Source organism: Lissotriton vulgaris, chromosome 4_1, assembly GCF_964263255.1.
Source record: "Lissotriton vulgaris chromosome 4_1, aLisVul1.2, whole genome shotgun sequence".
In the NCBI taxonomy this organism is placed as follows: domain Eukaryota; kingdom Metazoa; phylum Chordata; class Amphibia; order Caudata; family Salamandridae; genus Lissotriton; species Lissotriton vulgaris.
In genome coordinates, this window is record NC_141691.1 from 221,086,432 (window position 1) to 221,111,322 (window position 24,891).

Here is a 24,891-nt window from a genome sequence, read left to right on the forward strand (position 1 = left end):
TGGCCAGTTTGAATGACACCAAGGTTACCTCAGACGGTTGGGTGCCATTGGGGGGGGCGGGGGGGAGGAACTCAATGGATTCAATGTCCTCCGAGGTCAACCCTTCAAGCCCCGAGATGCATGCCACTAATTTTAATATATTTGATCTGTTAAGAATATCTTGGCGGCCCTTTGATTTGTATTCCGGGGCCAATAGGAGCTGATGGTGTGGCGTATCGTTTATTGTCGCGTGCTCAGACGTGTTTATTTCATTGGGCAGCTGCCCTACATCTGATTCATGCTTCTGGTTGGTATGCCGATGGGTGGTCTCCCATGATTGTTGTACGGCTTTAGGTTGATTCACAAGATCGTTGTGAATTGTTTTTTTGTAGGTCGTTCTTGGTGTAACGTTGTCCGCTCCAGAGAGGGTTGGGGCCGGCACTAGATTGTTTTTTTTTTTTTTTTTTTTTCTTGTTTCGTCATTGGCCTTGTTGGCTTAGCCTCATTGGTTTCGTAGGTTTTCAACCTTAAGATTTCTGTAGTTATGCTAGGCTCTTCTATTGCTATCTCCAAAGCTGGTTTGATTGGTGCGGGGGCACTCTTCACACCCTGTTCGATGGCGGACCCAGTCAGTTCTTCTTGACGATTCGTTGGGGGTGACAAGGCGCCCGTCTCACTTGGGATCCTGTTTGCAGTTTTCTCAAAGATGGGGGAAGTACTGCCGATGAGCGGTATGGGTGGGAGCCCTGGTTTTATTTCTTCTATTTTTTTTTCTTAGGCATTTGCGCTCTCTTGCTTCGCGGACGAGGGGGGGACTGATGCTTCTTCTCGTGTGAACCCATTCAAAGAACCTGGACTGTCCTTCGGCCCAGTGACTACATGATCCAGGTCAGTTGTGTTTCCACACGAGACGCTGCTGTTTTCCCTCCTCGGTTTGGCACTTGTTGGTAAGGTTTCTATTCTCGCTTTTCACCTGCCCATTGTGTTGGGTTCTGCATGGGGCTATTCCATCCGATACCACTGTTCCTTTGTTTATGGAGAGCTATGGATTTGCGGGGTATTGAGGCGGGCCGGGCTGATTTTGATATTGCTGGTTGGGGTTTGTGAGTGGATTGCCTCCCTTCACACACTTAACTTCCTTTATGATGCTAGATAGAAGCTCTGGAAGCGAGGAAAGAGAATCGATGATTGGGGAGCAGCAGCAAACTGATTGAACAAGTTTTGTGGATGCTTGCGCCACTAATAAATTATTTAATTTATCCAGTTTTTTGTCAATCCCGGACGTAATGTGCTAGAGTGTTTAGAAGGTCAACCTGAACCTCCAGTGTTTCCGAGTGGTAGTTTAAAGCAGTGACTGTGTGTTCGAAAGTCTGAAGAAGTTGTGGCCAGACACTGCTTACTACATACTCTTCTTTGTGGGGATTTATATTAAGAACTGAATTTGGTGTTGAATTTGGAGATTTTTTGGTGTCTTTAAAAAAGATTGATAAATCCGCTAAAAGCTGCTCGCGTGGGTCGGGCGTTTTTAACTGTTTTTGTGGTGATAGCATAATGACTCCAGGTGAGGGGAATGAAATCTGCTCGGTGGGTTAAGCTTGGGACAAATGATAGATGGAAAATACAGTACAATGGACACAGCACGTCAGAAAATCAACTTGGTCCTAAAACGTCACAAATCATCCCATCGTGAAAAAAGTGACTTTGTATCACCCAGCACATTCTCTGATGATTGGGACTTTGAGACTATTAATATGATGTCAGATTTAGGAATGTTTGCAAAATTTACTGAACATGACGATTTGGAAGGATCATCAGACTATGAACAAATGTATTGTTTCAATCACTATGGCCACCACTATTTGCACAACAATGTCTTTACATATAATCAATGGGAACATTGCCCCACGCCACCAAAAGGTAGCTCAAAAACATTTCATGAAAAGTTTTCATACTTCTCAGGGTTTAGTGTTACAAATCCAGAAACGTTTTATTTTAAAAATGTAAATAAGACCGGTATGAAAACAATGTTGACCAACACTAAACAAATTTATTCTACAAACTTTTATGCTCCGCTGTCTACACCAAGTTTTGACTTTTGGAAAGTCAATATTGAGACAAACTGTCTGGGGCACGAAAGAATGGCAGGTACAAGGTTTAGAGGCCTTGTTCAGAGCCTGCATTATACCAGAACAAATAATGTTTTTAAACTCTACTGTTCAACAGACTTCTTGTCTTGGTCTGGCTAAGATAAAAGATTTAAATAAACCGTCTTTACCTAAACCCACTTCTGAAAGTAATGACACTACAGAAAAGGAGGTAGACATACCATTTATTATAACACAAAACGGAACTAATCCTGATTGCAAAAAAAATGGTTTATCTGGCCCACAGACACCAATAACTGTCATGATGGATTCCTGAACAAAACACGGGTTAAAACTGAACCGGCCAGATCCAAGATACTCCGAGACCACATCCAGGGATAGTAACAACATATAGTGTAGGAAAGTTATGCCTTGAATGGCTAAAGACATCCACACCTCTGGAAATCAAACAACACTTATCTTTACTTAAACAAAGCAATGATTTGCGAGATTTCTTAATGGGGCCTCGCAAACCACAGCAAAAATGTTTTATATACGCCGGTATATATGCTGCGTACAACGAAGCTTGGAAAATAACGCAAATAGAAACTGCAGAAAGAATACGAGAAATTGATCGTATTAATTTGGAGAAATGCTCTCTGTAGTGGACAATGGGTTAACGATTCTGTCCTCCAGAATATATTCTTTGGACAGCATTGTATCCTCTGCAATTGACATAATGGAACAAGACTTGCTAATGTTACAACATGGCCAGTCTCCATTACGTTCTATAATGCAGTTAGGCTGGACGTTGCAAAACCTTCTTTCAAGCTACGTGCCATGTCGTCTAATCAACACAACGTCCTCGTTTGCTGTAATTAAACTTGCAGATAAACAAATCTTTAGCACAGCGAGTAGCAGACTATACGGTGCTGAGCATTGAAAAACTGGAAAGATTACCATTGACAGTTTATGAGAAGCCTGTCATTGAATGGATAAATCATGGCACCATCATGATACCAGTAACTATTTTCCAATTTCAGTATTGTCTACAGCATATGCCAGCAGGCTTGTATGAAAGGTTGGGTGAAGAATACATTAAGTCGACATGGACTTTACCTTACCCACACAAATGTTGGAACAAGGGAAAAGAGGTATTCCTTAGTGGAAAAAATTGTAAAAACTCACTAAGTGGTACACTTTTGTGCAAATAACCCCTTGCCACCTGCACGGTATTCCCTCGACTATGATAGAGCCCATTTTCAGGCAGCTATCCAAAGGCAGTTACGTTTTGTTGAATGATCACAGCTGCTGTGGCATGATGCCAGGAAAACTTTATCCTGTTAGTGTGTCGTCCATGGTCACTTGTTGTATGCAAGTATTGTATCCAACTCTAAAGACAGACAGTGGGGCTACATTATGGCCTTCACTGAATATCTCTTCTATACAAATTGATACTTTAAGCAGAATAAAAGTCATTCTTTTGCAAAAGTCTGTGCCACTGACCTTCTAAAGAAACGTATGATCTGCAAGTTGCGAGGACATCTGCAGAGATACATGCATTATTATCAACAAACTGCCCAGTACATTTCGCAGAAATGTTAAGTCAAATCTTAAACCTGTCTGATACCAGTGGCATCGCTCATGTATTTAAGACTATGTTTTTCGGGACTGTTAACACCATTTGAAGCAGTCCTCTGCATTTTTCCAAATTTCATGCACTCGGAGTTCGGCGGCCTGCCTCTCATCTTGGGACTCTTAGCAGGAATTCTATTTTTATTCCTTCTGCTCCGATATGGCAAGTCCAGCAACCAACGATACCCAGACCAACATAGAAGGGACCCTCCTTGCCATGAGGTATCGTGAAAGAATTTCACAGATTCTTGGCTTGGCTCGGCTCGTATAAGAGATCTGAACAGTACCTGGTTTCTATCTTTCCGACCAATCTGGCAAGATTGAATCTTACCTGTTCTACGATACCTGCTTTGCGGAGAGGAATGCGTGTTGGACATCTGCCTTACACTTCCATCAATCCTGCCATCGGATGTCGACGCCTTGCTAAGTCCTGTAACGGCTCATGCATTGTGTTGCCCCAGCGGCTACCAATCCTGATGACGGCATTTCATTGAGGTCTCCTCAGTAAGTCTAACTGAGGGTTTGATACGAGGATCAACAGGCACACGGGTACTATCTGATTTGAGCACTGCTAATGCGGCACCTGGTGCTGACTGCAATGCTTCTCATCTGTGCAAATTTGATCTGCTTGATCAAGTGGTTCCACTTTCACCTACTGTTCTAAACTATTTATTTGCCAGCCTTGATGATCGAATGTTTTCTCCTGACACCGAGAATAACTTTTGATTCATGCATATAGCGTTCCCTGAACTCTGAAATTCGGCCATCAATTTTTCAAAACAAAGAAATTTAACTTTGGGGCTCTGTTTTTTCACATCCATTTGAATTTTTTTCTCTCTCAAACTATTGAACTTTTTTTGGCACAGACTAATCTGCTTAAAGTAGAACTATTCTTAGAGAACAAGAAATTATTTTCTTTTTGAAACCCAGCCTAGAAAATATATTTGAGCCTTGTCCTCCTATAACCAGTGACATGTTATGAAATGGTCTCTACCTTTCTTTCTGTATTTAAGAGCCATTTTCATAAATGAAAAATTCATGATACATTCCGATTGCATATTTAGATACAATACTATATGCTTAGAATGTCATCACTTCCTTAAAATGCGTTCTGTAGAAATGCTAAATATTCTGATCTACAAACCATTTCAAGTGCATTTTTTTTTGTATTTTGGGGTGGGATTATAAACACTAGCTTTAGATATGTTCAGTGCTTATTAGGTTGGCTTAATTGAACTTAAGATCGTGGAGTGGGTGTTGTAATCGTATCTAGGCCCCTAGTATAATTTTCCCGATTCATGCCCTTATATAGGTATACTTTATCATATCCTTATATAGGCATAGAGATCACTACCCTATTTGGTCGAAGCCCTACAGCCCAAATACGGCATGGCTACTTCCACTAGGTGCCGAGGATTAACCACTATTTCTTAGAAAAACCCGCCTTCAGCAGCTAGGAACTTCCCCCTGCTTGAATATTAAGTTCTCCAAGAACTTGCGGCGTTTTCCAAGAATTTAGCCTTTGAGTGACAATATTAAGTCCAAACATGTGTCAAACTCTGCACCTTCAAAGTATAAATATGCTCGGGTTTGCCCAGTCAAACACACGGTTTGGAGCAGATCTACTATCTACTTGCCCGACGCCCAGCAGTAGCAAGTGCCGAAGGAAGCCGACCCTCCAACTGACGCACAGAGACGCTGTCTTTTCTCTTGCCGAGCAATCCAGCTCCAGTGTTTCTGGCTTACCCTTGCGGGTATCTGGGAAATCGAGTTCTGAGAGAGAGAGATAAAAGACCTCCTTCATTCTAAAACCAAGGTACGGAGCTGATTAGACCTCTTAGAGAATTCTTGGAATAGATTCCTGGCAGAGAACTACTAAACTTAGACTACTCCTCACTTACTACTTCCCTAGTACTAGACTTAGGTTAGGGACACCAGGGTAGGCGTGTTTTAGAAGCACCAGTTGAGTACTTTTAGTCATTATTTATTACTGTAGGTATTTTATACCTTTTATGCACCTTATGGCTTAGAACCCATATCATGCTTTTACAGTACTACTTCATAATACTGTTCGTATTATATACAGTGTACTTTATAACCAGTATTAAGATTGTAGCAGTTAATTTCCAATGCTTGAGAGAGGACTGTTCAATAAATACTTTTATTGAAAACGCCCCTCTATTTTCTCTGCATCTCTGGTAAAACGAAGCATGCACGATTGGCTGAGTAAAATGGCTATCTATTGTTTCCGCGACTCTAGAGATTTGATTTCTTATTCTTGGCAACCAAAGTTGTCATGTTTATGCGCTTGTCAGAAACTAATCCCTTCTTGTGAATTTGAGAGTTTCTAGTGACCTCTGAGCTAGCTGGCACTCAGTATTAAGTTTAATATATTCGGTAGAGACCTAGTCGACTTCAGTCCTACGTCTAAACTACAGTATATATTATTCCAATGTGCAGAGCCTATTGGGAATATAGGAACTACACTACAGAATTATGTTATATTGTTAGTTGAATACACTCCCAAATGTGTAGCTACAGTCCACACTAGGACTGTAATAAAGTTCCTCAAGGAGATGTCCTCTCTGGCAGGAGGGGGGGGGGGGTGCTATGGCTTGCTGGTGGTTGGAAAGCTACCTAGGTCCTCGCAAAGCTCTGTATACCGGTTGTCTTCTGATGTATGAATTGCAGACAGTTGTTGCTTCCTGGAAGCCGCAAAAACAGGTGATGGACAGAATGCAGAGCAATGTCATACATTCACCCCAGTACAGAGATCTGGGCCTAAATCCATCCTTTTTTTGCTCGCCATGCCATTCCAGTTTGAACCTAGCCTTATGCAAATTAGCTGCACTAGACTGCCTATTTAAGACGGCGATTGCAGGCGCGTGGCACACTAGACTAAGAAGGCACGGTATATTTGTGCTGCCCGAGTTGTGAGGGCAGATTATTTTTGCCGTGGTTGGATTATTAAAGCACTAGATAGCCGCGCTGAGAATAGCGCTGTGATCGCGCTAGCTTTTAAATAAAATTGTAATCAGTGTATCATGTTTATATTTTAAATATCAGCCACTTACTTGCACGATAAAATTTACATATCGCACACTGTTTTTCGCGGACTATCACCTCCGATCTCAGGGCCATAGAAAGGGAAGATTGTTCAGCCATTTTGGTTGACAGTCTAGTTGCTGAAGTGCTGCACCAGACTGCCTATTTACGACAGCCAATGCAAGCGCGCAGCGGGCGCACCGGAGGCCCGCAGGAGGCAAGCACGTCTGTGCCCGTCCACGACCTGACTGTGCCTAGTGCCGGTCATGCTGCCCAAAATGCCTTAACTCTGTGTTCTACATCTCTCCAACGTCTGAATCCCTATTTTAGGGAAGAGCTGCTGGCCATAGACCATCATGAGACCACATCGTTTAATATGATAACAGCTAACGGTACGCCTTTAAGCTGTGGTCTAATTGTTGGTCACTTATTAAACACTACTCTGAGATCTTGTGTGGTAGAAGATTTAGATCTTGACATGATGTTTCTAACAGAGACTTGGACTAATGACAATGCCACAGTCAAACTAGGTTTGGCGTGTCCAACTGGTTATACATCGCTACATAACCTCAGAGCGACGGGTAGAGGTGGAGGTGTGGGGATGATCTTCAAGGAGAAATGGAATTGTGTTCCTTTAGCTCTGGATGAAATTAGGGGGAATCTAACTTCTGGGATTCACTATACAGGGAACTAAGGAAAATCTATTGTCAGGAGTAGTGTGCTATAGGCCCCCGGGACAATCGTCAGACTATCAGAATTTCTATGAGACCATCACAAACCTAGCCCTCCCCCACGCCAGATTAATTATATTGGGGGACTTAAATCTTTGGGAGAATGGGAATCTGGGGAATCGTCATTTATAGCAGACTTGTGCCAATTTGTATCTTCAACAGTTGGAACATCAGACCACCCATCAAGGGGGGGCATATATTAGACCTAGTATTTGCCAATGAGGCGGATACATCAGTACAAGCCATTCTACCACAAACATGGACTGATCATTATATGGTCCTTTTTGACACTAGTATACATGTCAGACAGGAAGAAAAAAGGGTCACGACTACATATAGGCTAGATGGGAAGTGGGCCAGATTGGATAATAATATGGGGCAAGCTTTGGTCGAAGAGCATGACCATCTAACCCCCACTGATTCGGTGGAGGAAAATTATCAAAAGTACTGCAGCATCATAGTCTAGAATCTAGACCGCTTATTACCAAAACGTAAAATTAAAAATCAGGAAAAGACTTCAGCACCCTGGTTTGACACGGTTCTAAAAGCACTTCGACTTCTTTGTAGAAAGGCAGAGAGAAACTGGAGAAGACAGTATGAAGATTTAGATAAAAAAACACTAAGTTAGTCCAGCTTAACTATAAAAGAGCTATTGCAAAAGCAACATTTTATGCCACTACCATCTTTAACTCTTCGAACAGCACAAAAACTCTTTTTAAGATTTTCAAGGACATTACTTTGCCTCCTAGTCGATGTAATTAGACCACTGCCTCACAACAGCTTTGTGATGACATTTTGTGTTATTTTCAGGAGAAGATTAATAACCTGCTAAAAAAAAAACATCGCTGGACCCTACACTACCAGCCAGTTTTAGGCCAATCTCTTCTCCCCTTTCCAATAAAATTTTTGGAAAAGACAGTTAGCAGAATCCTATCTAAGCATCTTGAGGATAACCAGCTGTTGGACGAATTCCAGTTTGGTTTTCGACCAGCGCATGGTGCTGAAACGGCATTGACCAGTGATGGATAATCTTCGACTGCGCGCCAACAGAGGGGACGAGTCGATTCTTGTCCTTCATATGTCGGCGGCTTTCGACACTGTGAGTCATACCGTGTTGATGCAAAGACTGGAACAGGGTCAGAGGAAGAGCTTTTGAGTGGCTGCAATCTTACCTCCTGGGCCGCCAACAGACGGTAACTCTAGGACAATTTACATCCAAAGTCTCCCCTGTCCAATATGGAGTTCCACAGGGATCATCAGTTAGTCCCATCCTGTTTAGCGTTTATCTGAAACCTTTGGAGTCCATCATGAAGTCTTTTGGTATCAGCGTGATAAACTAGGTGGATGATACCAAACTGATTTTCTCTCTAGAGGGTAAGCAGGAGACCTCTCTTGAGGTTTTCCTGGAGTGTATGCGGAAAACAGCCGGCTGGCTTGGAGGTAATTCCCTTCAACTTAACGAGGGGGGGGGGGGGGGGGGGGAATGGAGCTGATGTACTGCTCAGCTGCAAAAATTCCAAAGTACCCTATGACAGAGTTTAGGCTCACCCCAGAGGAAGCGGTACAAAAGGGGGTGGTGATTGATGGATTGATTCAGATGCTCCATCCAACACTCACACCCAGTCAAAAGATCTGGGTTTAATCCATCACCGTTCTTTAGCCCACTCTGCCACCCCAGTTCAGACATGGCTATATGCAAATCAGTCTGACCCTGTGCCTCATGGGAACAGTCCAGCCCGAACTGCCAAGCCATGTCTTCCCTGGACCGGAAACCAGCTTCCGAGGACCGGTTTCTGGCATTCCAGCCGTCTTCAGCCCGGCTTGCTTGAATCCAGTGGCAAAGTGAGCAAGGGACTCACGTCTGAGCTTAGAGGGAAGACCCTCTAAGCCTGACTAATACCGTACAAAACCTCTGAGTACTAATGGACGCCAATCTTCAAATGGTGTCCCAAACTAACAAAACTATTCAAGTCGGCTTTGTTCTAATCTGCATGCTGCGTAAGACCCTCCCTCTACTGCCAGATGACTCCCGAGCATTGGTAGTGAGGAGCATAGTGTTAAGCAGGCTGGATTACTGTAACTCCCTATATTTGGGGGCCCTCAGTATATAATTCAGGGGTTGCAACGGGTGCAGTCTGCAGCAGCTAAGGTGGCTCTGAATAGATCTTGGAGCTCCTCTACAACTATGGCACTGAGGGAATCTCCATTGGTTCCCATAAAGGAGCGGATAAGCTTCAAGTCACTATGCATCGTTTTCAGAGTGGTTCATGGATACGGACCACTACCCCTGCAGGATAAATTTAACTGGTATGAGCCTTCCAGACACCTACGGTCGGCGAACACAGGCTTAATATCGGTTCCCAGATTCAAACTATCCAGAATGGGGGTAGGGACTTTAGTGTAGTAGCTGCACAACTATGGAATGGGCTGCCACAGAACCTTAGGTTAGCAGACTCCCTGATGGTTTTTAGAAAGGGACTGAAAACCCTACTGTTTCCTAGAAGTTAGTCAATCGGTGATCACTTGAGCCGCAGGTACAGTTGTTCCATCTTTGTCTGAGCGCCAGGATCCCGTAGGGTGATAGTAGCGCTATACAAAAACTTATTACATTACATTACAAATCAGTCTTGAACCTGTGACCCATGGGAACAGTCCAGACCGAACTGCTCACTACGCCACTGTAGTCAAGCTATCCTGGTTGATAAAGGCTGATAGCCAGAAACCGATCCCAGGATGCTTGATTCTGGTCCAGGGAAGACATGGCTTGGCAGTTTGGGCTGGACTGTTCCCCCTGAGGCACAGGGTCAAGACTGATTTGCAAATGGCCATGTCTGAACAAGGGTGGCTTGGTGAGCAAAATAACGATGGATTAAACCCAGATCTGTGACTGGGGGTGAATGTTTTGCCATTGCGCAACATTACGTCCATCTTGTGTTTTGCTGCTTGGAAGCTGCCAAAAGTGGTTTGGTGTGCTAGTGTACTGTACTGAAAAAGCTTCAATGAAACCAACACCTGGGTGTATGTGTTTATTTAAAACCTAACACCAACACATGCTCACACATAGATAAACACACAAGCATGCTGTCACTGTGACCCACAAAGGAAAACATAACATACAGTTAAAAGTATTTTTTTTTTACTTGCCTTTGCTTTCAACAAAAGTCTAGCTCCATCTCCTGGTGCTCTATTTATTACACTAATAGTGAATAATGTGTAGATGTTTCCCTTGCAAGCTGACAGATTTTCCGTTACTTGGTAATGGAACACAGCCTGACAATAAATATTAGCTTAATTCTAGATATTTTAGAAGTTCTAAAAACATGCTAAATTTTTACTCCTGAACTTTTCATTTCACAGGAACCGTAATCACAGAGACTCCTGCTGTACCACAGCTGTTTACTTCAATACCTCTTAAGAGCAAGTACAAGTGCAACCATCCAGATTTGATACAAGTGGATAATGTTGTTCAGATATATTGGAATGTGATCCTTCAGGCTTACATTGAAAATGGCACAATTGGAGAGAACGGTAAGAATAGAATGTATCCCAAATATCTTGAGTTTTTAATAGTGTTTATGCTGTAAATCTCCTCCATATGGTCCTAATGTAGTCCTGTCGTCTCTAGTGTAATATTTTGCTGGAATCTCATTCACATGTTTGTTCTCTGCCACAACCTGTTTTGCTGTGTCTCAACACAACGCCCTTCTCACTCTTATTTCAACGTAGTACAATGAGCTGGAAACGTGCAAACTGTTGTCATGATCTAGCAGAGCCTAATGGTAGTATCTGTAGATATTTACTCACTAAATGTGAGGCTCCAACAAGAGACTATGTGGTTGAAAAGCAGCATGCATCCAAACATTGCTTTCTAGCCAGGTTAGGCCTGCTTCCAGGACTGCACCGCCCACTCCACTAACTCTGTGGCTGCTGCCTCTGCCACTCTTCTCGGAACCAATAGACTACTTCTTTGAGAAGGAATGGATGCAACAATGAGGAAAGAATATTCTCTGCACATTGTCCCTGAAAGTGCCCTCTTTCCATTTGTGCTACTCATTGTTGCCCAGAAACATTCGGATGGTGGATTTAAGTCTAGAAAGGAGAGGGCATGTTATCTATTGTTGGTGAGGTTGGGGGAAGTGTTTGGGGTGGTCCTGGGTGATGTGGAATCTGCTAAGGGAGGCTGTAGGGTAGCTATAGTGGTGGGTAGTTTGCAATTTTTAAGGCTGTTTACAGACCTTCAGGGTTCTGTCTCTCCATTCCTCCTGGCTTTCTGCACGTTTGCGTCCATGTTGGGAGTCTGGCCAACGTAGCAGGTGGGTTTAGGGCACCCTGGTGTCATTGGCTACTGGAAGCATTTCAGATGCTTTGTTTCCTGGGACACCTGGCCTACTTTGTCCCCAATCCACCTTTCTCCATCTGCTTTGAGCTGCAAGAATTGCATTTGGGCCCTATTTCCATTTTCTGCATCCTGTTGGCCTTCTTGTCCCAGCTGCGTTACTTGGATAAATGCCCGGCTTAATGCCTGGCTCTTTACCAGTGGGTGTCCACAGCTCTTCCCTCATCAGAAGCAATTTCTTTTGCTTTTTCCTCCAACCAGTTTGTAACTAAATCTAATCCTAATTCCACTCCGTTTGCAATATGAAATTAGACTACCTTGCTATTTGGCTTGGTGTGTATTCAAAATGAAATGGTTCATTTCCATACAGAGTCAGAGATCCTACTCAAGTCAAGTCAAAAAAACTTTATTCGGAAACATGTAAATCATGTCCATAAAAGTACATACATACAATACATGTTAAAAAGAGAAAATACACTTAACAATCGCAATCCGCTAAAAATACAGTATGATACATATAACGAGTCAAATAACATACTTTAAAAAGTTTCCAATGAATAAATTACTTTAAAAGTTGTTTGCTTAAAAATTCATGCTTTTCCTGGAGCTAATGGCCCTGAGTAAATAACTAGCCGTATAAAAACAGATGTCAGGGTGATGCAAATTAAAAAGTAATTTCATTGCCGCTTTGATGGTTCTTGCTCCAAATTTAATAAATAAAGGTTTTAAAAAGAATTTACGATATTCACTGTACAGGTTACATATAAGTAGAAAGTGCTCTGTGCTTTGTTCTGAAATGTTGTCGCACCGACATGGACCTATAGGGCGCATCTTAATCTCAGGGAATGCAACCAATAGGTGGACCGTACCCATCCTCATCCTGGTAAGGACAAACCGATGTTGCCCTTTGGTCACCTGGGGGAGGTAGGGGTGTAGGCCCACAAATTCATTCAGTTGGTTGTAACGTATACAGGTGGAAAGTTTGAGATCATCCACGGCTCGTCTTTCTGCACAATGATTTAAAAAGATTGATTTCAGACTCTCTTTAGAGAAATCCTAAGCAGAACAGTGATCTAATGTAACGTTTAACCCAAACACACTAGAAAAAGATTCAATTGTGTATTTAATCCATGGGATTTTGAGAATAGTCTAGACGTAAACAATCCTCAATGATGGCCCTATTAAATGAGGTTTCGTCTTTCATCCAGACCGAACGCCATAACATCAGAGGTCTCAACAGTAATAGATCATTTAGATGATGTACTCCTAATTCTTTGTGGACCAAACTGTTAGCAGTGGATGTCGGGAGACACAATAATTTTTTCAGAAATGTATGCTCTTCTACCTGTAGAGGTTCTGCCCTGGATACCCCCATACCCCTGCTCCATAGAGAGCAGCCGAGAGACACCTAGCTTCAAAGATCTTGAGCATTACTTTAGGCCTTCTACTACCTAATTTACTTGCAAAAGCAAATATTCCATTGGCACTCCTGATCATTTTGTCGCGCACCACCTTGTGCTCGACATCCCAGCGACCATTTTTGGAAAAGGTAACCCCCAGGTAGCAGAAATTTTCCACACGCTGCACCACTTGGCCATCAATAAGATACCTATAGGGCTTTTTAGTTTTGACATTACTAGCTCCACACTCCATCACATATGTCTTGCTCTTGTTAATGACCAGCTTTCTTTTTTCGATAAAGGCCACAAATTTGTCCATCAAAAGCTGTAGACCTCGAGGGGTCCTAGAGAGCAACACAGCGTCGTCCGCATAGAGTAACACGGGGATGGTATTTGTGATTACTCTAGGGGCGTCCGCTGGTGCCTTCTTAAGGATCGAGTCTACTTCATTGATAAATAGAGTGAAAAGCAGGGGTGCCAGAACGCACCCTTGTCTAATACCTCTCCTGACCCAAAATTTGTCTGTACATTCGCCCGAGGGCCCGTACCGGACACTCGAGCTGAGCCTCTCGTACAAGCGGGCCAGGAAATATATAATTTCCCTAGGTGCTCCCATTTCTAGCAAGATAGTCCATAGTATGGCGTGATCCACCAGGTCAAAAGCGCTGCTCAGGTCAGCGAAACAAAGGTAGAGTGAACCATTTTTTGCTCGGGTGTATTTCCCTATCAGGAGTTCCAGGTTTAAACATTGTTCAATGCAACCTCTTCCTTTCCTAAACCCGTATTGGCAGTCTGTCATTATCTGATTAGACTCTGCCCACTCTTCTAATCGGACGAGGAGTACACGGCTCATAATCTTGACGGACGAATCCAGCAATGAAATTGGCCGGTAGTTTTTAACGTTTCCTCGGTCCCCTTTTTTGTGAATCGGAACTATTATTGATTCAGACCAGGTGCACGGGATAGTACAGTGAACAGCAGCATTAAAAACTTTGACTAGTACTGTCCCCCAAGTCTCAGGTGCAAATTTATATACATCAACTGGAACACCATCGGGTCCCTGTGCCTTTCCGCCCTTACTGGCCCTGATACTACTTAGGACCTCCTGTAAGGTGATATCTAGGCTGAGTACTGGCCAAGAGCAACTTATCGGCAACATTACCGTGTTAGGATTAAAAATGCCAGAAAAATGCTGTACCCATGATTCCTTACCTACGTTTGAGGTCAACACGGGGAGTTTATCATCTTTTAAAAAGGGGCTGTTAACTACTGCCCAGAAAAGAGTACAGTTATTCGATACAGCCGCTTGATCAAAACGCTCCCAAGCTTCCTCACGTAGTTCAGCTTTCCTTTGCTTAAGAGCTGAATTTTAGTCAAATCTAAGCTTAGCTACAACCGTTTTGTCTCTAGGTTTGATGGATAATGCCTTTTAGTGTCTTCAGTGCCACAGTACATGCATTATTAAACCATCCCTTTGCTTTATTGTTAAAATTTCCAGCAGCCCTGGTAAACTTACCACTAATAAAAACATTGATTTTTGTAAAGTGAAAAATACAGGCCTCCATATTTGATTTCTCATCAATAGTTGATGTGATGTCATTTAAGCAGCATGAGATAATGCAATTAGAAATTACTTCAGCTTTATCCCCAGCCCACCTTATTCTAAATCCGTTCGGCCTATGTACCTCAATGTTTATAATATGGCTACTATCTGGAATTATGCAAGCTTCCCAAAACCTAGTTTCAATAACAAGACAGTTATGATCACTAACCATGTGGTCTACAACCTTGACATCAGAGCTAAAATGGGCTAGTTCGGAAGACATGCAAATAAAATCAATTACAGTGTTCGCCCCTCTCCCTACAAAAGTTGGCAAGCTATCACCCTTCTCATCCTGCTCAATCTCTAGGATTTCCATATCATGGGCGAGTAGGAAGGAGTTCAGGGTTTCTCCATATGTATTGTGTTCGAAATGTGTAGCTGGCTCTCCAACACGGTTCAAAGTGCCACACAACTTTTGATTAGAGAGCGGGCAAACAGAAATGTTAAAATCTCCAACATATATGAACTCAAACTGTATTAGAAGCTTTCATCAATTGTTTGATTGCGACGTCTAATTCTAAAATAACCATGTATCTACTAGCATCAAAAACATTGTTATACATATTAATCAGCAGAATGTTTTTGTCTGCCTCATCAGTTAACCACAGCAATTGGGAGTTATTGCCCACGGTGATATGCTCCTTCACCCTAATTCGCATTTTCACAGAAATCAGAATTAGCAAACCACCTTTGGCCCTCCCTGAGGTAGGTGCCACTGCTGGTAGCTCATATGCTACAAAACCATCAAGGCCCTTAAAATTTAAACACCAGGTCTCTTGTAAACAAAGGATGTCAAATGTTCTAATTAGTGTTAACCACCCTAATACTTCAAATTTAGAAACTAGTCCTGCTATATTCCAACTGGCAATGTGGCAAGATGTTGATGTCCTCTCTAAGGTATTACAAGATTTACCCACAGACTTAGGCAATATACCACCTACAGAATTTGGGGACTGATTTAAGTCACTCCTGTAGACACTTCAGCAATGTCGTGACTGACCTCTTGTCAATCGCAGTTATTAAGACCAGACAGGGCATCAAATCTGTTGTGTAATAGCAGGCTTGGTACTAGGGGAGAAGCCCAGCGGTTATGCATATTCAAGTTGTTATCCCATCCTAGTGCTGGCGTTTTTGGCAGGGTTACATTTTGCTGTTCCCCATAGAAGAATTTTAATGTTAGGGGAACCACCGTACCTCTTCTACGGTGAGGCGGAAGAATATGTGTTAAGACATTTGGAAGTACACCGGGGTGTGCAAATGTTACCGCCACACAGTCCCCTTTAAATCTTTTGGGGCGATTCCCTATCCAAGGGACACGTTTAACTGCTTTAATGTCATGCGCCAGTTGCTGTAACCCTCCAGGCGCTAACCTCATATTACCTGAGAGCCAATGGAGGGCCTTACTACTCAGAGAGCTAGATGACTCGGTGATGCCGTCATCCAAAAGGGGTACATTAGCTAACACCAGTACAACGGGTGAGGCTTCCTCAATAAACTGCAGTGGGGCTGTACCGTGAACTTGTGCTTGTGGTAAATTTACTGTCAACGGACGCCCTTCTGCTGTTGTTACATGTTGATTAACTTTCGGGGCCGGCATGTGCACTGGATTAGTCAGCACACCGGATGTCCCTTCTCCAGCTTGGTTAATCCCTTCGGTACTATTTCTTGTTATTAATAAAGTATTAAGGTTGCCTATTTCCTCCGTCAATTTAGTTTGCACACCTCCAAGTCTTTTTACTTCAGCCTGCAATTTATCGATTTTAGAGATCAGAGGTTTTACAATTTCAATAAGTTTACCCTCTACAACCTCAAGCAGTTTACTCAACATTTCATCATCTCCTCTGTTTCTTAAAGTCCCTTCCCCTACAGCCTTTAGGGGAGCTCTCGAAGAACCTGGGGATAATGTTCTTTTCCTTTTCACTCTTGGCCTTGGGCCGCCCTGTTTCCGCTGATTCTTCACACAGGTGCGCACAGGCCGGGGTGTGTGCTCAATCAATGGTAAATCATCCTCCACAGGACCAGTTTCAGTTTCTGGGTCTGACTCTATAACATTTTCTGAGTCTCCATCTAGAATAACAGGGGATGGTAACATAATCAATGGCTGGCTGCTAGACTCTATAATAGGTGATGCAATTGGTGAGACCCTGGTTTCCACCAACACAAAAGGGCTATCATCAGTTGACGGAGGTAAAGTAGGGCTTAGCCTGCACAAGTCTGGTGACTGGCTTAGCCCAAGTGATTCCCTCCTTTGTTCGTTTATTTTCTTGACTGTTTGCACAACATAGTTGTCCATGGTGTTTGCGGGCAAAGCAGCAGGTTTCTTTTTAGACATCATCTATATATATAGCGCTGTTAACAAACAACACAGGGACGACAACAGAGTCTTACTTGTGAGCGCGTCTCTGATGGAACAGGGGGTTGAGCCCTGCCCCTGCCTCCTCCTGCCGATGAGGGCCGTAGAGGGCCCGCCCTTTGCCTGGGCTTGGCCCCAGGCGTCCCGCGACGCGGGGGTGCTCCTCCTTTTAACAGGTCTTCCTTAGCGCTCGCAGGGCGCTGCCACGTCACTCTGACGCGCCGCCGCGGTGCCTGCCGGGATTTGCAGTCTCCCGGAGCGGCGGCGCGGAGTCCGGTGTTTCTTGACTCTTGGCGGCGGTGGCAGCGGTATGGGCAGTGTCCTCTGCCTTCCTTCCTCTGTTGGGCGAGTGAGGTAAGTGCTGCTGACTCTCAGCGGTGGCGGCGCTTTTGCTGTGGATCCTACTCTATTAAGGGCGGTTTATGATTTTCAACCAATATCCTTTTCACTGGCTAGATCACTCCTAAATTCTTGGACGAACACTACTGGTTTTTCAACGGAGTGTGCTGAGGCTTGAGAACCATACCTCTGTGCCAGTGCCACGACCCTTAAATGTGTGTTTGATTGGCCTATACCCAGTTGGCATAAGCTAGCTTACTTCTACACCACTAGTATATGGTATCAGAGGTACCCAGGGCCTGTACGTTGGTGTCCTGTGAGCAGCTCGCCTGGTATATGATGTCCACTAATGTAAGTGGGCACCAGTTCAGACCACCTTTATGGTGATTTAGGTGGTCTTGGACCACCTTAGAAAGCTCTCGAAGTGGTGGCTGTGGAAAGCAGCCTTCAGGCTTAGTCCAGAAGGAGTGTAAAGCAGCTGGTTTCACCAGAATGCAAACTTATAGTATAGATAAGTGAAAATAACCACACAAAATATTTATTAAAATGTATTTATTATATAATACTCTCTAGTACGTTCCGATGTCGCTTACACGGAAAAAAAACCACAATGCACACAGTACTTAAGCAAAGAAACAAAGTAGATCGCACAAAATACACAGTGGACCCCAGGGGTGGGGGGGGGGGGGGCAAACCATATACTAAAAGTAGTGTAAGAACCACAACTCAGGATGTAGAGAGGATGTAGTAATGCTGGGGACCCTTAGAACCACCCATGGTAGTAGATGGGGACCCCACGGAGAGTGTTGGAACACAACCACGTGCTCCGTACAAGTCTATGCAAAAGTCACTTTTATTTTTTATTTAAGATTAAGTACACTTCCAGTAGACCCTGTGAAAGACAGAAGGTTGGAGAGCCACCCCACCTGTGGATACCCTAGTACCTACACCAGGTAAGCCGGATGCGTACATGTGAAGTGGTGTCTGAAACCACTGTTGAACCTAATGGAGGACATCAGGAAAGTGCCGCTGTGGAAGAAGTGTCTGGTGGAATCAGAGGATGGATTCTTAATGAGCGATACCTGCAAGCCGAGGGGACGGAGTTTGTCATTTAGGAGTGACCAGGTGACTTGAAAGACGAATGCCCTCCAATGGGCGGTGTTGCAGGATGGGTGACTATGCCCTAGTCTCTGCAGCTATGAGGACCAGGCGATGCAGAGTTGGACCAGGAGCTGTGCACAAGCTGTCCCACAAAGGATATTGAGTGGTGCGGCGTCTGATCGGCGGGAGCACCAAACAAGCCGTGGCAAAGGCAAATGCAACCAACGCAGGAATCGAAGGTGCAACATCAGGACCAGCAAGGTCCAGGGGGACTCACCAAAAGCAGGGTAGTCCTGATTAATCAGTGGGCCCAAAATAAACAAATGTGGCCCTCAAATATACCCTCAGGCCTGAGCCACTGGAGTTGCTGGAGGACCTCAAGCAGCTCACCAAAAGATGCAGGCCACGATGCACATGGAGCAATGTGGCTGAAGAGTCTGGTCACAGGAGATGCTTGAGGTTGGGGCTCCTTGAAGCCCGAAATCTTATTGGAATGAAGCCAACAAGCCTTTGCAACTGCAAGTTTGATGCAGTGCACAGAGGGTTCTGTTATTGAGACCCCCACAAGCGATACTGACCTCCAACTCTGTGAGAGGGCAGGCCTCGGCAGCTGTGGAAAACCACCACCTGTGTTGCAGGACCTTAGAGTCAGGAGGAGCTCAGGATCAGCAGACCAGTGAATTTGGCTGCCGTGCTTGTGAATGCAGTGGAGTGACGCCTTCACTCCAAGGGTGATTCCTTCAAGTGTCTTTGATTCGCAGGCCTTGGTCCCCCTTCCAGTCTGCTGCATCTGTGCATGTGCATCACACAGGAACCTTCCAAGTCGGGCCCAAACTAAGTCCAGCGAAGTGCAGAGTGTCCAGACGGTAGGAGTAGTGTCTGATCTGAATCTCATCCCATGGCTAATTTAGGGACCTACACCCAGGTAAGCCCTCAAGCACCCTAGGGAAAGGGTTGGGAAGATTCAGGGGACCCTTGTAGGGCGGGTCTGGACGGGAGTTAATCCCATGTCCTTTGTGCAGTTTCATGCGCGAGCAAACGGCACACAGAATTGGTTTGACCTGGACTATGCACAGGGACATAAAGTGCGCCCCTCATGCAGACTTCCTGGCGCAGATTATCTCACCCACTGGGCTCCAATATACTAAATCCTGTCAGGGAGGTGGTCACACCTCCCTGTGACAGGATGCCTATTCTACCTTCCTCTGCTCGAGCTTGGCTCAGCAGCAGGAGGGCAGAAATGTGTCCCTGGTCAGCAGCAACCATTTTGTGCTATCCAGGTCTAGAAGGTTGGCACCAGGAACACTGAGGGCCTATTGGAGGGCTCTTCCAGTGCTTTGAATCATACCTTCCACACCGTTGACGGTGTGGGAGGTATGATTCCACCATGTTTGATACCAAACATGATAGAATTGTTGCAGCTGTTTTTGAGATGATAATTGGGTAATTACGTGGTGCCCCTCTACATATTAATATGGCTGCTTTACTGACAACCCGCGAGAATGGATTACGTAGGCTGCAGGGGTGTCCTGCTCATGCAGGGTCACCCTCTCAATCAAAACCTAAAAGTCCCCTTGATAACGGGCGTTTGCAATTCTGAAGGCAGGGTGCTTGGACATAGGATAATTGGAAAGTAACAAGTACTGGAGAAATTCCCTCAAGACCTATATACTTTTCATTATTAACATGATTTGCTTACATTTACTTTGTTCATGCACAACAATAACATCAAAACTAATGAGTTTCATTTCTTTGATATTTTATTTCATCCTTTTGTTTTTCATTTATATTTCTTATAAATTCATCCTTTGTTTGTTCATTTTCATTTCTTAAAAATATTTTTACCTTTAAGAATATACTATTTTGTACAAAATACATATTACAACAAATACCAACAAAGTTATTGCCACGTAGAAACTCGGGTTCGTGGTCCATATGTAGAAGCAAGACACCAGACTATAAGGCTGTAAGTGATCACCACGAAAATGGTGACTCGTGTGTAAAAAGAGGGTTTCCTGTTTGCTACCAGATAAAACCATCTATACGTTTGCGTTTGAATAATAGGGGAACTACAATAGTGAGATACTATTTCACCATTTTTGCTGTGCTGAGACGCACCCGTTAAGAATGAAAGGACATTAATAAAAAGAATACCCCTGTGTGGCAATAATTAGAAATATAAAAGGAACTAATATCCCTTGATGCGCACTGAGACTATTGCAATACTGAATATTGCCAATTGAATTTTAAAGACTACAGGCACACATCTTGTGAAAGAATAATCCCTGGCTGTTGTTGTGTAAGGAATGTTTGTATCTGCATAGGTCCTGAGGAAGGTGGTACAGAACCCACCGAAACGCGCGTCGACCTTGCGTGGAATCCGTTTTTTACATCTGATGGTTATAAATTTGGGCAGTATAATTTCGCCTTCTGCCTTATTACATCAAGATTTGTTCAGATACTGCATTTGTATTGAATGTGTGGATGGTAATGGGATTAGAATGAATGTGAATGTATGAGTGGTACTGTATTTATTGTCTATATAGTCCAGGGTCCTTTTTTCTCTTTTTGTAATAACTTTGTTGGTATTTGTTGTAATATGTATTTTGTACAAAACAGTATATACTTAAAAAAAGAAATATTTTTAAGAAATGAAAATGAGCAGAGTGATGAATTTATAAGATATATAAATGAAAAACAAAAGAATGATGAAATAAAATATCAAAGAAATGAAACTCATTAGTTTTCATATTATTGTTGTGCATGAACAAAGTAAATATATGCAAATCATGTTAATCATGAAAAGTATATAGGTCTTGAGGGAATTTCTCCAGTACGTGTTACTTTTTCCCCCCTCTTTTCCCTGACCTTAAAGTAACGTTAGAGGGGGTCCCCTGCTATATGTATCTAAAGGATAAAGGAAAACCCTGGATATAGGAAACCTATATCTTAAGTGGTGCAAGCACCAACTTACGCAGGCTGCAATGTCAGGCCTGTAGTTACATTTTGCATGGTCTCCCATGGGTGGCATAATGCATGCTTCAACCCTTTGGAGACCTCAGGGTTATCTATGCCCTGGGTACCTTAGTACCATATACCGTGGTCTGATAAGGGTACCCCAGTATCCAATCTGGAATGTAACTAGGTATTAAACACAACAATTTAGGAGAATGCAGATAGTGGGGTCCTGGTTAGCAAAATCCCATTCAGACTAGTCAAAAACAGCATCACATCAAGCAAAAAGTGTGGGGGGGGTGGAGAACCATAGAAGCTGATGTTTTCCTGCATGTGCCCTGGGGACTGAAGTACTGATTGTGGCACCATGAGTTGGACAAGGTAAAACTTCTCCCAGCCTGCCACTGTAGAGCAGCAAATTACTAACTCTACTTGTCATTTAAAGCGAAGGCAAAGCCCAACCCTCTGTTTTAATAAGTACAAGTCACCCCTACAGCAGGCCTGTTGAGTCCAAAGGCAGGGTGCAGCTTATTATAAAGTAGGACCATGTGTTGTACATGTTTTAACAGTAAAAACTTGCAATTGTCTGTGTATATATATATATGTATGTATATATATATTTTATTTTTTACAGTGCCAGGTTGGTAACACCATTGTAAGCATGTAGCTCTGTTCTTCAACTCTGTGCTAACTTCTGACTAGAACTACCAAAGTTGATACTTCAAGGTATCAACCAACTTGTTGCTTTAAGCTAGACTAGCTCCCCAAATTGAAATTAATATAACTTGTTGCCACATGCAGCTTTTAGAAATTTGGCACTCTGTCAAATTTTCCAGCGGTCATTTGCCGAAGCTGACCAGGAAACAGCATGCTTGCCTCCTTGAAATGTGTTAACAGCTCCCAGGACAGTAACAATAGAGGCCCGCTGCTGGAGGAGATATTGCCACCTCCTGGATGGAAGCCACACTGGGTATTGGCCCAAAAAGCGAGCTTCAAAGAGAAAGCCCCCTTTGAAGGGCTCATGGTGATCACACTCCAAAGGGGCTGCCCTTTTGTCAGGGTAGACAGGTTGGGTTTGGAGACGGAGCAGGAAATACTGGCCACACCAGTTTTTCCTTGTGTGTGTGTAGCCACACCTCGGTCAGGCTACAGAGCTCCACACACCAAGAGAGGAGTTCACCCATCTTGAAAGTTGGCAGAATAGAGCACTCTAGAGTAGCTAGGTGCCACAATCCACAAAGTTGTCGGCCGGCTGGGGGTAACCAAGTAGCCTATTGGCTACTGACCATGACCTCTATAAGGGCATTTTCTGGGCATCAATGCGGGCCCCTTGCCCACACAACTCAGATTTCGTTTGGACTGTAGAAGTGGACTAAAAGACTGACCTGCTGTCCCTGCCACTGGCAATGAAGCTGCATTCAAGTTTGACTGCACTTGCAGCTCATTAAGCTTTCGAAGAGAAGACAGTCTGGTGTCCCGCTTGTAGAGAAGTCTTCTCAATGGCCAGCCAGAAGCAGAGATCCTGCCAGCCGGTTGGTTCACTTCCTGTTTGCCTCCCTTTCTGTGGTCCTGTGCTACATACAGCCTTTCTGGGCAATTTAGTAGCTCAGATAACTTAATTGTTGCCACTCATTGCAACACCGCCCTGGAACTGAGACCTGGTGCTCAAGTTGCACCTGGACTCTCGTAGAAAAAGTCAGAGTGCAACTTGGTCACCCAGAAAAAAAGATGGTAGTACCTGGTGGCGACTGGACTTTTGATGGCCTCAAGGACTTTGAGGGACGTCGACCCATGTGACTGGAGTTGCCCTATCTGGAGTAGCCCCAGGAAGACTCCTGTATCCCTTGAATCGCAACCACTCCATAGAAGTCAATGGTAAGGGATCGCGAACACTGGACACTTCTTTTGCTGCCAAATTAATTGTTTTTCGGACCTTGTTGGTCCCTTTGACTGGTTTCCTGCCGGAGGTCGTCACTTACTGGCAAGTTACTGCATTAATCGTTGATGTCACTTTTTGGCAAAAACTTTTTAAAGTTTCATTTGTTGACTTTGCCAGTGCTTGTTTGCTGTTGAGCGTAAAGTGTTGTTGCTTATTTAAAAAGCTATATCTCGAACTCTGCAGGGATCTTCGATTTGGTGTCCCATCAATTCATAAGCTATATTTAAGGTCTCGCATAGGCAGCGTATTTGCTGTCTCTTTGAGACCTGTATATCTACTCTATGGGCTTGCATTACTCCCATCATTGTTGGTCTGTTTAAAAAATAAAAAAAAGCTTGCTTGAAGGTGGCTACTCTGACTTTGTCCCTTCTTTTGGCGTTTGGTGTTTGTCATGCCTACGGAGCTAAGGCCTATTACTTGTCTCTGGCACCTGTACTCTTAGAGGTTTTTTTTTTTTTTTTTGCTTGCATACCGATCAGCTTGTGCTTTGGTAATGTTTCCTTTTGTTTTAACTTTCCATGTGCATGTTTTTTTCTGGGGGTGGGGAGGGTGTTAGAACAAGTCACATGACCTGCGGCAGGGCCGGTCCTAGGGTTCATGGGGCCCTGGGCAGAATAGGAAAATGCGAGGCCCCTATAATTTGCATACGAGTTAACTTAACAGGAAGTGACATCATAGGAACTCCTTTCAATTGGCCATTAATTATATTGATATTGTTTATAGCGCATGCCAGTGTAGCACTGCCATCTGCAGCTGTAAGCTAATTGGCAACATAGTTGAGAAAAGCCAGGTTTTAATTTTTTTCTAAATTGTTTCAGAGTTTGCAAGGAATGAAATAAAGCTTCTGCCACTCCATGTCTCTTTGTTTATTTTAGCTGTTTCCACTTTTCCCGAGGAGGTTTATCGAAGAGCTCCCCTAGGTGTGTACATATGCATTTCTCCAAGGTACTCAGGACCTATGTTGTGAGCAATATACAGTGCCTTGAAGGCTACTTCCTTTCTAATGGGAAACTAGTGTAGCTCCAACTATACATGAGAGAAATATTTGAACTTAGAAATTCTCATTAAGAGATGAGCTGCTGTATTTTATAAAAGGTGCAGTTTATTCAGAGATCACAGATTATATGGCATTGTTGAAGCCTTTTTGCAAGAAGCTACTTACTGAGTTTGGATGTGAGTATAACGGTTAAAAATTAATACTTAGAAAATGTGTACCTATATTTTACATCTGTATTAAATAGAAATACATTAAGTGATTTAAAAATTGTTATTGTTCTATTGAATGGGATTATGAATTTATAGAAAATGGGCCAATAATACAATCTTCTGCCATTTTTAAAAGTATTCTTGATGAGGGTGAAACCTCCAAACCACTAGGAAGTGTGAGGCAT

The 24,891-nt window shown here is 43.5% G+C and overlaps 1 protein-coding gene across 2 annotated transcripts in view; it reads left to right on the forward strand.

Moving 5' to 3' along the window:
- The window catches only part of LAMP2 (lysosome associated membrane protein 2), a 434,546-nt gene that overhangs the window by 105,079 nt on the left and 304,576 nt on the right, over window positions 1-24,891 (forward strand). For both annotated transcript variants that reach the window (XM_086918517.1, XM_086918518.1), the window contains exon 4: window positions 10,832-11,002. In XM_086918517.1, the coding sequence (XP_086774643.1) occupies window positions 10,832-11,002 (171 nt within the window). The remainder of the gene's footprint in view (window positions 1-10,831; window positions 11,003-24,891) is intronic.